This window comes from Callithrix jacchus, chromosome 6 (assembly GCF_049354715.1).
Source record: "Callithrix jacchus isolate 240 chromosome 6, calJac240_pri, whole genome shotgun sequence".
NCBI lineage: Eukaryota > Metazoa > Chordata > Mammalia > Primates > Cebidae > Callithrix > Callithrix jacchus.
Window position 1 is genome coordinate 96,127,436 of NC_133507.1, and position 16,671 is coordinate 96,144,106.

Genomic DNA, 16,671 nt, shown 5'->3' on the forward strand with positions numbered 1-16,671 from the left:
TGACTGAAGGGTTAGGAGTCTCTTTGCTCCTCCTATCCCCAGTGGCAAATGGTTGATGCCTCCTCAGACTCCATGGAGGGAAACTTACAGATCAGTCAGGGATGAATCTGTTATGTTTGATCCACTCTACTGTGTGCAGAGCATCTGCTGCATGCTATGTAGTTCTTGCCCTTACAGAATTTATGGTGTAATTTGGAGTAAAGGGAGGTAAGCAATAAAAGATGTATGAGGCCCTTGCATCCTTCATACTCATCTCCTTGGGTAAATGTAAACAGAATCCACGTCTGCCTTTTGTGTGTGATGGAGACATGGCTGCAGCGATGTGGTGAGAGCTAATTCCTGCGTTATCCCCACTGTTCTCTGTCAGAATGAAGAAGGCATTTGTTCCTTCCTTCCCTCAGGGGAGTATGGAGATAGGAGTTCCCTTGGGGATGTGGTGACAGATTGCCTATACAGTGTAGCACACAAGTTATGGCTGCCCTACTCGATTTTCAGGGAGGGAAAGCTGGTTGACAAACAAATGTCCTACGAGGCCTGTTAGGTCCCACAAGAGCCCTTCCTTTCTCCCCAGCTTGGATGTCACTTCCATCTCGGCCTCTGTTCCACAGAGTCCTGTGCTTTTGTCCCACAGTGGAAGCTTCCTAGGGACAGGACCTCGCCTGGCTCTAGGCCTGTCATACTTAGTCCTGTGCACACGAGCATTGCCTGGGGAGTTTTTAAACAAGTTCACCCCCGGAAATTCTGATAAAATTGAACTGGAATGGTGTCAAGGCAACCTAAAAAAAAAAAGGAATTCCCTAGGTGAGTGCAATGCGCAGTCAGTGCTGGGAAGTGCTGAGTTGATGACTGAATTTACCTGAAAGGTTTAACCAAAGAGTGAGTCTCTGTGAGTCACTCAGGAGTTCTGTGAATGGAGGGAAGAACCACATTGCAAAACTTACCTCGGAGGCCTATCCTGATTTTAGGGTCTTCTCCTGTCATGGCACATGTGCTCACAGGGAGGAATGGCTACTTCAGGTCCCTAGCACAGCTGGCCCAGGACTGTCTTCCAAACAGGAGGCAATTGCTTTGGGAGTGATGATCCCCAAGCCCTAGGAATCCTGCTCTTGCTCCAGTATGTCGTCATTTAAGGTGTACCTCGTTCCTCCAGGACTCTATCATGGCCCCATTTGTCCCTGATTCCAGTGTTAGGACTGTGGTCCCCAGCCCAGGCACACTGTCATGCATAGGCAGCACATTAGCTACAATAGTCCCTACTTACTGCCTGGAGTATCTTTTCTGCCCCTGATGGATCATGGGGCCACATTGCTCACAGCATCCACGTAGGTTCTGTGGGATGGCGACATCTTTCCCTTATTGACTTTGGTGATCAAACCCTGAATTGTATTCTCCTAGAAGTGACATACTGTCAATCCTTGGTCTAGCGGTGGTCACCCTGAGGGTGTGGCAAGTTACAGTTGTGTCCATTTCCAGGCTGTGTCCTTGTCACTGTCAATTGTGGACTCTTCAGCAGGGTGGAGTTCTCCCAGTTAAGATCCTCAATGTTGCCATTTTTTTTTGCAGAGCCTGTGTCCCTTGTGGGTGATGCTCCATCCCTCACTTGGTCATTCGACCAAGTCTCTGCTGTATCCTAAGCCATTCATTCCTTTTCCTTCCATCTCTGTTCTTTGTGTTTTGCTCTAACCTGCAATGATTCCTTCTTTGTGTCTTTGCTTTTGAAGTAATAAAACCTACATCAGCGTGTGACTTAGAAGCTGACTGAGTGGACTCCAAGCACCTCGTTTACCTGCTTTTATTCCTCCTAACTGTGGAGGAGGGGGTCTGTCCACGGGCTTCCTGGGATTATAAGTAGATGCCACCTCAAAGTTAGGTGAGCAGTTTTTGGGGCTGTGCTGTTAGTCCAGAGACGGGGCTCCAAGGTGGATAGTGAAACATGATTTTGTTTGATAGTTGGGGCAAGAGAGCTGAGGAGGCTGCCCAGTGGTGGAGGCATCAAGCTGGGACCCGAATGCTCTCAACCTCACTGCAGTCATGCTTGTATCTTTTCTCTCTCCTCTCCCTCTTCATTTTCATTTGATATTTTAACCCTTGTAACAGTATCATTCCCTCATGTGTACCTTCATTTTCCATCACTCTTTGTTTTTCTATTCCGAGATTTGTTGTGTCTGGGTTGTCACGTCTTTTTCTGTATCCTGAGTCCCATCGCCACCTTTGCCAGTCCCACACCGCGCCCCCAGCTGTGTCCTCTCACTTCACCTTGGCCTCACGAGAACCCACTCCTGCTCCTGTGCTGAGTGGCTTGATTGACTGTGCCCCTTCTTACCCCTCATTTCTGCCTTTCAGAGTTTCTCTGTCTTGTCATTACCAAATCATTTCTCCTTTTCATCGTTGGGAAAATGCAAAGGCATCTATCACATCATATCCAAAAGAGGCAGAGTTCACTTCCCTTTGCTTCAGCTAACAGTAGTGGCTTCCCATGTTATGTTGTGCATCGTCTCATCTCCTCTGTAGGTAGGGAAGATATTCCCATTTGAAAGGTGAGGAAATCAAGGCTAAGAGAGACAACAAATCAAGATCACACAACAAGTTAGGTAAATGGTAGAGCGTGGCGCATCTCATGCCAGAGCCTTCACTCTGCTGTTAAACTGTGCACCTTCCTGTTGGAGCAGGAATGAAGCATCACATTTGCCAGGCAAGGGAGAAAGACTGCATGGCCTTGAAGACCCTTCCACGCCAGCATCCATGGGATGCCATGAGGTTCTGTAGGATGGTGACTTCTTTTCCCTGAAGTTGACTTTGGTGATCAAACTCTGAATTGCATTCTCCTAGAGGTGACTTAGTGTCAATCCTTGGACTGTGGGTGGTCACCCTGGGGGTGTGGCAAGTTACAGCTGAGTTCATTACCAGATTGTGTCTTTGTCATTGTCAATTGTGCAGACTCTTCAGCAGTGTGGAGTTCTCCCGGTTAAGATTCTCAATGTTTTGTTTTTTACAGAGCCTGTGTCATCTTGGGGGTGATATTCCTTCTGTCATCCATATGTATAGTGGTCAAAGCCATCCATGACCTCTCAACTAGGCTGCTCCCAGAAGTGGTAAGGTCCTTCTTGTTCCTTTGCAGTCCTTCCCACCAGTGCCAGCCCCCCGGGCTGCCTCTCATCACGGGGTTCCTGGGGGGAGTCGGGCACATTGAGAGGGAACAGACAACATTTGGGGGGCCAGAAGAACTTGTTGCAGGAATGCAAATGACCTGGCAGAGAGAAACACTGGGCAAGGTGAAGAGACTCAGATAGGTGAGCTAGGACTGGGTTCTGTGTGCCTCTCGTTAGGTATTTGCACTATTTTTAAAGCTAGTTTTTTTGGAGGGGTGGGATAAAGAGAAATTGGGTTATTTTTGTGAAGCAGAGTGATCCAGTCTGTGTTGCCTGCATCTGTCGTTCTGTGTTCATTCAATGAGTGTTGTATTAAGAAGTATTTTTTCTCCTTCGTGTCTCAGTTCAATACGTAGTCTATTCATATTAGGTTTTCTGGCACAATTGACACTGGGATATTGAAAATAGAGGACACAAATTCATATTAAAATGTGTCTTTGATTGCTTTGTCCTCTGGGTGAGAGTCATTACCGGCACTCTGATTCCTCCCCTTCCTCCCCATATGAGTGCTGAGAAAAGAAATATTTTTACAGCCTCCCGTCATGCAGTCTTCATGGCAGGCAGCTGATTCAGTTACCAGGAGATGAAGATGTTGCTGTTACAGTAATTCACTGCATACAAGTTGCAATGGAAATCTGAATGCAAAATCTGGTCTCTTCTCTTAGGATGTGATTTGATGTGAGCTTGGCTACACGCAGCATCTGATATAAGGCCAAAATGATTAGGCCTTTAATTTTACTTTTGAAAAAAGATGTTAATCCTTGTTGGGGTGACACATTGCATGTATGTGTGTGTGTGTGTGTGTGTGTGTGTGTGTGTGTGTGTGTGTCTTTGTCTTTATAGGGAAGATGAAAATGAAGTGGGACATTCTCCTGCATTTAGTGGAGGCATGAAAGTGGCTGCTGTAAGTTGTGTTCCCCGCTTCTTTGGAAATGACTGGAGTCATCCCTTTAATGATTCACCAGGATTTTAACTGTTGTTTGTCACTGCAGTTGGCCAGCGCTTACTCTCTAATGTCTCCGTGACAGGGAGGAAAGATGGATACAGGGACAGGAATGTACCTGTTTGTGGGATTTAGTCTCTTTCAGAAGCAGAGATAGCTCAAGCAAATATTACTGTTTATGACAGTCCTGCGCTCTGCATCTCCTACTTACCAGTCTCCCTGGTTGCCTGGCATATGGGACTCTCTCATCCTCCTTCTCCATCAGACTTGTTAGCCTCTTTTTATTCAGTCAGAATCTGAACCTTGGGTAAGGTATGAGGGTGCTGAGTGTGATTATACATGCTAGATGTCTCAGATGACATCTTTGCGTTTTACAGGCATTGGAAATATGCCTCAACTCTGAGAAATGTTTGTTGGTGGGGATTTTCTGCACTGTGCTGGTTGACACATTCATTTATTTAGGCATTAAAAATTAATTTCCAGCAGGGCTCACGTGATGGGGAATGGATGGCTGTGCTCGTAGCTCTTGTATTGGCTCTCCTTGTTATTCTCCTGGTAGCTGAACCACTTTTAACTGGGAGCAATCTCTTATTATCCCGCAGTGCAAATACTCTTAACAGAAGCAGCTCACTGGCTCACATTCCCCCTCCAGCTATAAATGGGGGAACCTGCCTCACCTGGGGTTCAGAGGGGCTGAAGATTCCATGGTGGTGCCTGTCCTTACGGAACCCATACCCACTACACCTTTGATCAGTTGTGGTATGGGATTGTAAAAATTAATTTCACTTATGTTTTTAAATTGACAATAATGATATATATTGATGGGGTACATAGTGAAGTTTTGCTACATATCATGTATAGTGATCAGATTAGGGTAATTAGCAAATTAGCATATTCATGATCTCAGATATTTATCATTTCTGTCGGTAATATTCAATATTCCCCTCCTAGCTATATAATGCATGTTATGTAATTATAACTTACATATTACTGTTTCATCATCCTATAATGGTTTAGAACACTAGAACTTATTCCTCCTCTCCAGCTGTAATTTTGTACCTTTAACAAATCAGTCCCTTCCCCCTCCTCTCCTCAGTCTCTGCTATCCTCTGTTCTACCTTTTACTTTTACAAGATCACCTTTTTCTAGCTGCCATGTGAATGAGAACACGTGATGCTTGTCTTTGTGTGCCTGGCTTATCTCACTTAACGTAATGACCTCCAGTTCCATCCATGTTGGAGCCAATGACAGGATTTCACTCTTTTCTATGGCAGAGTAGTATTCCATTGTGCATATATGCTACATTTTCTTTATCCTGTCATCTGTTATTGGTGTGGGATTTAAATGTCACACCCATTTATGGTCATCTCGTCAGCACTCTGAAGATGCGATGGAGGATGGTTTTGTTGGTGGTTTCGTTTAGGCCTCAGAGTTGTTAACAGAGGCATTCCTGTCTCCAGAGGGGAAGGCCTCCTCCTTGGCTAAGTGGCCCATGGGGCCAGGTAAATGCTGCCAGCTGATGGCTGACCTTGTTTCCGTACTGGATCTTCTGGTTCCCTTGCTGTGCACTAGAGGTTTATAGAAGCCAACAGGTGACAGCCAGGCCCCTGACCTCTGGCCTGCAGTAATCCAAAATGTGCATTTATTCACAATGCTTCATCTCAATTAGGAGTCATGAACTCAAATGCCTGTAGAAGCCAGCCCTGAAGCAAAAACAGGTGAAACTGGCCAGGCCGATAGCAGCTGGGTGTGCATGCCTGGATGAAGGGCCTGGCCCCCTCCGAGTTGTCATGTGGGAATGTGGGCATGTCATGTGGGAAGACTCAGCATTCGGTCTTCTAAGTGTTAAAGAGGAATGGAAACCTATGTTTAACGTGATGTGAGATAAACTGGCAACTAATTAAACATTTTTGAAAATGCTGGTTGCAAGCGGGTGGATCATTTCACGCAGGTCAAATGAAGCCGGTGCCTCCTGGCTGCACACAGGGAGGAGAAACCAAGCTGCAGAAACCAAGCTGCGAGTGTAGGATCTGGGCGAAACCCCGGGAGACCAGTGCTTAGGGCTTCCGTGTCACAGACTTAGCTCTGACTTATACCTCCCCCTAAGTCTCAGCTGCAGAACTGCATTTTACCTGGGATTTTCATCCAGCTGTGACTGACTGCAGGTTCTGTCAGAAGCAGCGTCTTCCCTACCCTAGTCCTGTTCCCTTGGCAGCCTTCTTTTTAATTTTGCTGCACAGTTCCCAGATTGGGAATAATTGCAGGAATGGGTACGTTTTGAGCAAGAGAGCTGTGCAATTGGAATTTCCCAACTGTGAAGTTGGTTGATTCTGAGTCCCGGGGGGTGTTGCCTGCCCCTCAGGGTTTTGCTGGAGCAATCAGGCCACCTGGCTCTCTGGGGAGCCCTGGAACAGGACCTGGGGACTCTGCTCCAGGGCTGCCAGGGCTAATCGCCACAGGCTGCTACCTCCCAACCTGCAGGTGGTTACTTTGGGTGGTTTATGAAACAGATTCCACAGAGCCATCTCTGAAACTCGATATGAATTGCAGTTCTGGAAGCTGAGACGGGTGTGGACTGTGCCATGATGGTAGTAACAGTGCTTTCCTTTTACCAATAGGCTGCTTTATTTTTGTTTCTTTGTTTTATTTTAATAAAATAAAAGGATAGTTTTAACCAAAATAAGCAGGTTTCAGAAATCCATGACACTGCATACCTCCTGTCTGCCTCCCTCACTGCATCTTTCTAATTTAGTTATTTATATATTTTTAAAATTAACAAGTAAAAATGGTATATCTTTATGATGTCTTGATATATGCATCACTATGGAATAGTTAATATGGGTTGTTATAAAAGTATCTCCTCCTTCCTGTTTTTACCCCACCAGCCACACCTGACTTTGGGAAGAAGGGGCAGGTGGTGAGCTTCTCCTTTTCCCCGAGGACCCAGGGGCTCTGAAAGCTGAAGGGATCTTCCTGAGGTCGTCAGCTGGGTGGCAGCAGAGCCTGGATTTGAACCTGGTCTCCTAGTCCAGGTCTGTCTTGACCCTGGCACATGGGGCTTTAGGACCCTGCTGCCCATTTACTTTTTGGGTCCAGCCTCCTGTCTGTCTGCTCCTTACACTCCTGAGGGCAATGCTGTCCCAGAGTGGGAGGATGTGCAGGTCCCCAGCTGGCCCTGCCTGTCCCTGGTCCTTCTGACTACTCCTGCCACCTACACCCCTTTCCACACAGGCCCCTTCACTCTGTTCTGCTGACTGGGTGTGCCCTCACAGCCTCGTCTCTTGAAAGCCTGCATGCAGGTGCACCGAGCATCAGTGGGGACTGCAGCAGGACCATATGGAATGAGGGGAGGGTGGGTTGCGCAGGAGCACGTGGAGGCTGGTGCTGGAGTGAAGCTGCTGAGCGTGGCAGGAGGGCTGGGGCGTGGATGCACCTGTCCAAGGTACGGCGCTCTCCGCCTCTTACCTGCGTGACCACAGGCAAGTCACACGTCACCCTGACCCTGGGTCTCCTAATGGAGATAGCAGCTCCATCAGAGGCTTATAAGTATCAGATGAACAATTAATTAGAAGAATCAGCAGTGGAGGACAGACCAGCTGTGGTGGCTGCTGCCCTTATGCCTTCTGAAGTTCTGAATTGCTCATCAAAGTTGCCCCAAATAGTGGCTGGAGGTCAATTCAGACTCAGCTCCTCAGCACCATCTCAACCTGTCCAGTTGTGGCTTCTCTGATGCTCGGCCTTGCAGGGACCCTGGATGGAGCTTGTGTTGCTCTCTCTTGGGCTTCAGGCAGCTGTAGCTCTCTTCGGGCCAGTGTCGTGGGGGAATGCTGAACACGCCATTAGAAGACCCGACCTCTAGGTCTAACCCACACCTCACCAGCTGGGTGACTAAGCAAATCACTCTTCCTCTCTGAGCAAGTTTCCTTATGACGAAAACGGGCGCGGTACCCCTTACTCCACAACAGAGTTGTGAGAAGTAAATGATATAATAATGAACGTGGAAATGCTTAATAAATAGCTGCACGCTTTACAAAGGAAGAAGATCTTGTTTCTGAAGCTAAGATTCTAGAAGTCTGTCCTTGCCCTTGAGCTTTCTCTGTGTCCTGATCAATGAACAGCTCATTAGAGGCCTCTGCCTTGAACGGACCATGACTTCTTCACCTTGTTCTCTTGGCCGGCATCTGGGTCCAGGCTCTTTTAAGTGGTCATGTGGCAATGATGTTGATTACCATTATAATTAGAGTAACAAACAGTCACATGTTGGCAATAAGTAATACATGGCCATATGCTGATACTAATAATAATTACTACCATTTGATTGCTCAACTCCAGACAAACCCTCTGTCTAGGCACTTGGGATTCAGAGTCAAACAGCAGTAATGGCTACAGTTTTTGTATTGTGCTGCAAAGCCCTTTGCTTCTTAGAGGACTTGGCTTTTGCTCCCAAGGAGCTCTCAGTTGGGGAGAGACTCATTAGCTGCTAGGTTTACTATGTAGTGATAACAGCTATCACAGACACGATCGCATGAGAACACAGAGGAGCATCTGTGTCAAGCCTAGAGTCGGGGGAGGTGTGTGGGGACCTTTCCTAGTAAGCAGACACTCCATGTGACATCTGAAGGAAGGGCGGTTGTGCGCAACCTAGGTGGTGAGTGGGAGGAGGCGCAGGAAGAGGAGGCGCTTCCAGGTAGAGCCACAGAGGGGGCCACAGGTTCCATGTGCCCCTGTGGTCCCTCTTATACTGTTGTGTCCTGTTTACGTGAGAATCTCTGAGTAGAACGAGGAAGGAATAGGAAGAGCAAAAAGCAAAGGAGGAGGCAAAAGGAAGAAAGGAAAAAATGACTTTGTGTTGTAAGTCAGAAACGATGCTTAGCAAGCCCTTTTTTTCTCTCCCTTACTTTGTAAGGTTTCCCTTCCAAGCTCTCCTTGTCTGTCTCCTACCTGAGATTTTACCTAAAATTCCATCCTATTCACTAGAACCAAGGAGCTTCCCTCCAGCAGTAAAAGGGAGGCCCTCTGAGTTGCTCATTTCCCCGAAGTCATTAGCTTCATTTTGTCTCCAGTTTCCGGACTGTGGCTCTGGTGTGGTGACCATTTCTGTTCACTGCCGTGTCCGTCCAACACGTGTTTCCTGGTGCATCCTGCTCTGGAGGCCAGGCTGGCTCTGCAGGCCCAGTGGAGGGCCATGGTGTTCCTACAGGAGCCTCAAAGGGATTCCCCGCTCCTGAGCAAAACTGGAAATAAAATTGTTGTCAAAGATCTGTTAGGTTTGGGGCGGGCCGTGGTGGCTCACACCTGTAATGACAGCACTTTGGAGAGAGGCAGGCAGATCACTTGAGGTCAGGAGTTTTAGCCTGGCCACCATGGTGAAACCCTGTCTCTACTAAAAAATACAAATATTAGCTGGGCGTGGTGGTGGGCACCTGTAATTCCAACTACTCAGGAGACTGAGGCAGGAGAAGCACTTGAACCCTGGAGGCAGAGGTTGCAATGAGCTGAGATCGCACCATTGCACTCTAGCCTGGGTGACAGAGCAAGACTCTGTCTCAAAATATATATATATATATATAGTTTGGATTTTGTGAAATTACAACACATTTTGTTATAGATCTAACCAGCTTTTGCATGTTGGTGAATTGGGGCGCCCTCCATTCTATAACATAGGATGTCAGCTTCCAGGGGGCAGTGGCAGAATAGTGGGCTTCATGAGGTAGGAACGAGGAAACAAGAAGAGAAGAGAAGCGGCCTGGTTAACATCAGGTTACTTTAGATTACTTTTTTGTATGGATTAAAGCAGAGGGGACTTTCTTATGACACTAACTTAGGTAGACTGGAATCTTCTGTTTTCAGGAAAAAATAGTCTGTTTTGGGATCTATCTGCTTCCTTAAAGTTTCAGTTTGGTTTTGTGGCATTTAGCATGAGTGACTCCATTCTGGTTTGGTCTGGTCTGCTGGGGCCTAGTGCAGGAAGGAGCTCAGGCCAAAGCAATGGCCTCTCAGAGTTTTGTGTAACAATTGGGAAGCCCCAGCCAAGCACTTTTCCCAGGGATTTCCCACCTGCGAGGTGACTGTGATTCTTTCCTCCAGAGGCTTCTGTGTATACAAAGTGTTCAGCCTAGGGGTGTCAGGAGTGATTGATACGTTCTTCAGCCATTTATTTTCTCACTCTCAGTGAGTTTTTGCCTTGAGGAGGATCAAGACAGCCTCGCCTGCCTTCTTCCCACACCCCCTTCTTCAGTAGAAGGTGCCGTTTGTCCTCTCCCTGGTCCTTCCCTCCCACTCAGGGCCTCTCCCCTCCCAACATAAACTCGCTGAGCTCCCTCCTGCTTTCCTCCTTGGAAATGGGGCTTCTACACACATGCCTTCTTTTTCGGGTGTCCCCTAGTCACCTGTGGCCAGGCCACCTTCCCAGGCATTGACTTCCAGCCCCATCCTGACTTTGCCACTCATGAAAGCGCTCTCTGAAGACACTCATCCTTTGCTTCCCTTTTGACACATCCAAGTTCAATCCCTGCCTCCCCTCAGGCTGCCCTGGCAGTAGATTCTTCATGGCTCCTCTTTGGAGGCAGGAAATGTTTAACAGACAGAGGGAGGGAGAACCTGCGCAGCAGCAGTAAAGTGGGGGTCCAGGTGAGTGGTTTCCAGGATTGCTGTACATGCAATCAGCGTGTCTGCCAGGGGTCTTCTGAAGCAAGTACCTGATCAGCAGGAGTGAGTTCCTGGGGGTTCTCTTGGCACCTGTGAGTGCCTGGAAGCCCTGGAGCCACAGGGGCTAAGGATGCCCAGGAGATGGCCCAACCCTGCTACATCCTAACTGTCCATTTAATCTTTCTCTGCCCCAGTTTCTTTGTAACATGGAATAGTAGTGGTAACTTCTTTATAGGATTGTTAAGAAAATAAAAAGATGTAGGCGATGTGCTTATCATATAATTGTTAAAGGAATGTTGGCTTACGTCATGGCCGATAGAGGAGAGGAGAGCCTTCCAAGCAAGTTGGTTTGGCGCCTCTAGTTCTAGAAGATTAGGCTGCATTGAACCAGTCCAGGAAATGCCTTCAGGGTGCTCTTCTCAGCTCAGGATGGGTAATGCCATAGGCTCGTTCTTGAGCATAACCTACAATTCTGAGATCCACCATCAGCAATAGAAAGAGTAATCCTCTAGTATGACATGCTTTCAAGTGTAACTCTGAATTTAATTCTGGAGCTTTACTAATTAATGTTTTAAAACAATAATCTTATGCAGTCAAAGTCCTCAACATCTGCCCATCACCATGTCCTCAGCACTGCAGAGAGAAAGGCAGAAATCATTGTGTCAGACTGTCAGTGTCCTCTTACTCTTGTTACTCGAGACGAAAGTGTTCCATTTCCTCAGCAAGATTGACCTCTTCATTTATCCTAGAGCCAAGAACCTACCAACTTCTAAACAGAATAGACTGGGCACTGATGAAAGTGGATTATTAACAGTAGAAGGGAGGGAGAATGTGTCTGTTTCTGGGCGGGGCAGCATTCTCCCTCCCTCCGTCTGTTAACAGTCCTCTTTAATCAGTGCCCAGTTCTGGTGGGGGGATACATGTAGGTCTATTTCTGGACTTGATACTCTCTTTGTACTCCTAAGGATGTACTCATACAAGGAGAATATCATATCCAGAAATAGACCTACACATATCTAGTCAAGTGGTTTTTGACAGAGGTGCCCAGGTCATTCAATGGGGGGAAGGAGAGTCTCCTCAACAAATGGTGCTGGATCAACCAGGTTGCCATATGGACAAAAATGAGCATCAACCCTTATTCAGAAGCTAACTCAAAATGGATCATAAGCCTCAATGTAAAACCTGAAGCTATACAACTTCTAGAAGAAAACAAAAGAGAAAATTATTGCAATCTTGGGATAGGCAAAATTTTCTTAGATATGGCACCAAAAGCATGAATCATAAGTCAAAAAAAGTCTGGTATCCAGAATGTGTAAAGAATAGCTTGAGAAGGCAAACAACCCAGTAAGAAAATGGGCTTATACCATTTATACAGATAATTCACAAGAGAAGATAAATAGCCAAGAAGCACTTGAAAAGGTACTCAACTTAACCCTAGTCATTGAGGGATTACAAATTCAACCACTGCACAGTCATTAGAATATCTAAAATTAAAAAAGAAAATGAAAACCCCTAAAGACCAAAATTTGTGTGGAACATCTGGAACTCTTATACACTGATGGTGGGAGGGTAAAATGGTGCAACCACTTTGGAAAACAATCCAGAGTTTCCTTAAAAAGCTAAACATCTGGGCCAGGCGCAGTGGCTCATGCCTGTAATCCCAGCACTTTGGGAGGCCGAGGCAGGTGGACTGCTGAGGTCAGGGGTTCGAGACCAGTCAAGCCAACATGGTGAAACCCCATCTCTACTAAAAATACAAAAAAAAAAAAAAAAAAATTAGCCAGGCATGGTAGCGTGCACCTGTAATCCCAGCTACTAGCAAAGCTGAGTTAAGGGAATTGCTTGAATCAGGGAGATGGAGCTTGCAATGAGCTGAGATCGCACACTGCACTCCAGCCTGGGTGACAGAGCGAGACTTCATCTAAAAAAAAAAAAATTAAAAAGCCAAATATTCATTTACTGTAGGACCTAGCCTTCCATCCTCAGGTATTTACCCAAGGGAAATGAAAATATGTGTCTGCACAAAGACTCTTACATAAATGTTTATTGCAGTTTCATTTCTAATGTCAAAAATTGGAAACATCCCATATGTGTGTCAGCAGGTGAATGGATAAAAAATCGTGGTGCATTCACACAGTGGATGACTACTTGGTGGTAGAAAGACACTGTTGACCCGTGCGATGATGTGGGTGGGTCTCAAAGCAGTGAAGGTGGGTACCAGAAGCAAGGCAAAAAGGAGTATGTACTTAATACTCTGACCCTATTTACTTAAAATTTTATGTACAAACTATAGTGACAGAAAGCAGACAGTGGTTGCCTGAGGCTAGAGGTGGAGGGAGATAGGAATTACTAAAAAATCATGGGAAAACTTTTGGGGGTGAGGGAAATAGTCTCTGGCTTTTGTTGACAGTCTCAGATATGTTAGTCTGTTAATTATATTAATCATAATTGACATATGTTAATGCTGATCAAGCTGTACACTTTAAGTATATGCAGTTCAGGTGCATCCAGGAACTGTGGCCACAAACCATCTCCTGTTGCTAAGCCAGACAGGAATTCTGCCCAGATCCATGTAGGATAACTATTGTAAGGTGCTGTGAAGTGAGGTTTTATTTTTCTCATTGTGGCACATACACTCAGTACCTGGGATGTTGGCCTCACTGCTAAAATTGATGCTGTAAATAGACAAGAAGAAGAAGACAAAGTGTATGGTAAGAAGGGAAAGTGTAAATAGTAGGCTAAATATGACGGCTGTCACCAGCGGCAGATAGCAAGAGGAGCCTTTACTCAACCAGGACCGATCTCATGCAGTTGCCAAAAACACCCATGAAGTGCCTGCAGGTGGCACAGGCTGGAGAGCGCTAACCACGTAAACCGCTGGAAGCATGGGCAGCTTATCCTTTCCGTCTCCTGCTTACAGTAGGATGTGTTTGTCAGTTCGAGTGTTACCTAGGAAATGATTGTTCAGAAGTCTCTGATTGGTCCTCTTTTCTTCGCTCTGGAAACTGTGGTTTTTAAGCATGATGTGATGTGTCTTTGAGCCATCTGCCATTACTTATTTTGTCTATTAGGCCTCTTTGTGTAAAAAGCAAAAAAGAGCTTTTTAGCTTGATGTCTCATTAGGCCTTCAAGGTGTTTCTGAAGTAGGCAGAGGTGTTAGACACACTGACATTTTATAAAGATGAAATAGATCCTCAGATAAATGAAACTAATCCTTCTAGACTACATCATATCAGTGTCAGGGACACAGAGTGAGTGAAACCAGGTTTCGCTTTTCTAATTTTTAAATTTTATTATAATTTAGGTTCTGGGGTACATGTGCAGATCATGCAGGATTGCTGCATAGGTACATACATGGCAAGGTAGTTTGCTGCCTTCATCTCCCATCACCTGTATCTGTTATTTCTCCCCTCATTATCCCTCCCCACCCTCCCCACCCCAGCTGTCTCTCCCTTAGCCCCCCACTACTGACTGAAGTGTGTGATGCTCCCCTCCCAGTGTCCACGTGTTCTAATCGTTCAACACTCACCTATGAATGATAACATACAGTGTTTGGTTTTCTGTTCTTGTGTCAGTTTGCTGAGAATGATGGTTTCCAGAGTCATCCATGTCCCTAAGAAGGACGCGAACTCATCATTGTTTATGGCTGCGTAGTATTCCATGGTATATATGTGCCACATTTTCTTTATCCAGTCTATCAATGATGGACATTTGGAACCAGGTCTCTTAAAGGGTAGAGGGTGCTTTCTAGTCCATGGAGTATCTTCTGAAGTACCACAGAATTTGGGATCTGAAAGCCTCCATGAAAAACTGATACAACTGGCTGAGTTTCCTGATGGAGGAAATACAGCCCCAAGACAGTCCCTCAGAAGATTCTGAGAAAACTCCAAGTCTAGGACTTTTCCACACTCTCCTGAATGGCGTAAACTCCCCACCCCCATCTTCCCAGTGGCCTTGGAGACTTATTTTAGGGGGGTGCTGGGTTAGGGAAACAAAAATGGAGAAGAGAGAGGGGCGAGGGAGACACACTCATCTCTCCAGCCCCCAGCCTGCTCTAGAGGCATCCGTGTATTTCAGGACATTGGTGTTCATCAGAGATGGGAATGGGAGTCTCAAGGCTGAGTGCTTTGCTCTTCAAATGCCTCTCTACTTGACCTTGGGACACCGAGTAAATCTTTTGGTATTCATTTTTCCATTTGGAATGTGAGAATAAACGAACAGCATTTCTTTCTCTCTGCAAGGTTTTGAGAACACCTTCCTATCTTTTGAAGAAAGATGTTGTTTTAGAAGGTGTTTAACAGTTTAAGGAACTTGTTTTCATTGAGTTTCCGAAGTGTAATATGAACAATGTGATCCTCTAATATCTCTGGTTGTTTTGTTGATTGTTTAGCTAATGGAGATAATTACACTGAAGGCTTTTTTTTTTTTTTAATTTCCCAACCTCTGAAATATCCCTGATTATGTGGAGTACACAATACAGCCTGGTACAGCAGAGTGGCAGCTGTGAGCTCTGGCAGGCATGAGGGCCTGCTCTAAATGACATGTGTTCCAGCCTCTTCCTATCACAGGAGCCAGCCGGTCACTTTGGAATTTTCTGCCTGTGACCAGCGCATGAGTATATGTTACCAAAGTTATTAGGGAAACACTTGATGCTTTTTGAAAAGTAACTTTGGAAAACTGAGTTAAAATTCCTTTTTTGGAGACAGAGTTTCACTCTTGTTGCCCAGGCTGGAGTGCAATGGCGTAATCTCAGCTCATGGCAACCTCCGCCTCCCGGGTTCAAGCGATTCTCCTGCCTCAGCCTCCCGGGTAGCTGGGATTGCAGGAGTGCACCACCACACTCGACAATTTTTAGTAGAGATGGCATTTCTCTATGTTGATCAGGCTGGTCTCCAACTCCCGACCTCAGGTGATCTGCCCGCTTCAGCCTCCAAAACTGCTGGGATTACAGGCATGAGCCACTGTGCCCCGCCTAAGGGAAACTTCTTAACCTTTCAGTAATCCTATCAAAGTGGGCTATCTGATCAGCCCTGTCTCTTGGGAGAGTTGAAAAATTCTGAAGCCAACATGAACTGAATACAGGATCTTTTCTCTAAAGAACTTTCCAAGGAGAGTCAGAACATGGAAGCCAGGCCAACTGTGGGTGCTTGTGAAGGTCAGTTGTGTCAGGAGGGACCCCCAGACCTGCTCTTTGATTATCTGCAGCGTTGGCTGTTCTGTAGAGGGAGGCTGCATTCCGAGAGTGTGTTAAGATGAAACAGCTACCAAGTGCTGTGGTCCTTGACCCTTCCCCACTGCGGCTGGTGAGAGTTGGTGTTGCCACTGGCTTCTGCCTGCTAGCCATCTAGTTTAGCTAACCCTGTTCCCAGCCCCATTTTGAATGGCCAGACAGTACCCATGTGGATTGTTGGAGTGGCTCAGCACATGGCATTGTAATTCTTTGTCAGAAGAATTACAGACTCACTGTTCACCAAAGCACCTAATACAGGACCTGGTATGGGTAGGAACTCAACAAATGTTTGCTGAATGAGTGAATTCATGTGTGCATGTGGCCATTGGCACACGGCCTGGGACTTTGCTGTGGGCATTTTTACACCCCTATGGAAGAAAGAGAGACAGCAAAAGAGGCTTGTCCTAAACTGTTCACCCTTGTTCATATCCCCTCTGTGCTGTGGGTATGATGAATGTGAACAGATAATGTGTGGGTGAGGCAGCCCATATGCATAAATATGGCGGCAGCCTTTAACCATCACCCCCAAGTATTGTATGATACATACTATATATATATATATGATACATACAATATATAGTTCCTCTATCATATGAACTATAACCTCATTGTGGGTGATTCCATGGATGGTTATTGTACATAACACACTGTAACTTTTTTACTCAATGTAGTCTTAAAATCTAGAATATTTATAACGTGAA

At 46.0% G+C, this 16,671-nt stretch overlaps 1 protein-coding gene across 1 annotated transcript in view; it reads left to right on the forward strand.

The window, feature by feature from the left end:
• TMEM163 (transmembrane protein 163) overlaps positions 1-16,671 on the forward strand; it is a 267,032-nt gene that overhangs the window by 217,375 nt on the left and 32,986 nt on the right. The window contains exon 5 of the mRNA XM_035305067.3: positions 2,996-3,092. Within this exon, the coding sequence (XP_035160958.1) occupies positions 2,996-3,092 (97 nt within the window). The remainder of the gene's footprint in view (positions 1-2,995; positions 3,093-16,671) is intronic.